The 657-nt window shown below is 53.1% G+C and overlaps 1 protein-coding gene across 1 annotated transcript in view; it reads right to left on the bottom strand.

Annotated features, from left to right (window-relative positions):
- The window catches only part of CSUI_005304 (zn-finger in ran binding protein and others domain-containing protein), a gene marked incomplete at its 5' end in the record, with an annotated part of 6,141 nt that overhangs the window by 4,818 nt on the left and 666 nt on the right, over positions 1-657 (bottom strand). Inside the window, one exon of the mRNA XM_068065481.1 lies at positions 39-647. Coding sequence (XP_067922530.1) covers positions 39-647 — 609 coding nt within the window. The remainder of the gene's footprint in view (positions 1-38; positions 648-657) is intronic.

Below are 657 nucleotides of genomic sequence, written 5' to 3'. Positions count from 1 at the left end.
ATCCCCTACACCACCTCCTTCACCTCCCCTCAAGTAACTTCCACTATGATGATGATGATGACTGCTACTACCGCGGCTTGTTGCCCCCGCGCCGCTATTATTCCCCCCACTCATCAACAGACTCGCATATCCTCCGGCACCTCCTCCACTACTGGTCGTGCTAACTGGTGAAGATCCATGAAGAAGCAGATGAGCTGGCGCCATCGCACCGCTACTACTCGTAGTAGTTCCACCAGTCCCACCTGCCCTCTGAGTGGTACTTTGGCCACTTGTGCTACTAAGTAAGGACGATGGCGTGGCATTCGATGAAGAAGGACTGCGACAATCGCTTAGTAGAGAAAGACTCTCCGCCTCGGGTGTCGCATCATCAGAAAAGAACGCTGTCGACGATTGCTGTTGTTGGGCTACATTAGCGAGCTCTTGAAAGACCGACATGTCGATACCCGTACTGTTCGATGGATGGTTTGTGCCATATCCTCTCCCTCCCCCGCCTCCATGAGATGCATCGGAGAGATTTCCTTGTAGGAAAGCCATAGCTGCTACCGCCCCTGCATGAGGCTGAGAGACCGTTGTATCTCCGTGGGTATGAGTGAGGTCATCATCAGATATATCATTGCCGTGAAGAATGTCTCCACTTCCTCCTCCTCCTGCTGCTCC

The sequence above is a fragment of the Cystoisospora suis genome (assembly GCF_002600585.1).
Source record: "Cystoisospora suis strain Wien I chromosome Unknown contig_2573, whole genome shotgun sequence".
Lineage (NCBI taxonomy): Eukaryota > Apicomplexa > Conoidasida > Eucoccidiorida > Sarcocystidae > Cystoisospora > Cystoisospora suis.
This window is presented reverse-complemented; position numbering and strand designations above follow the sequence as displayed.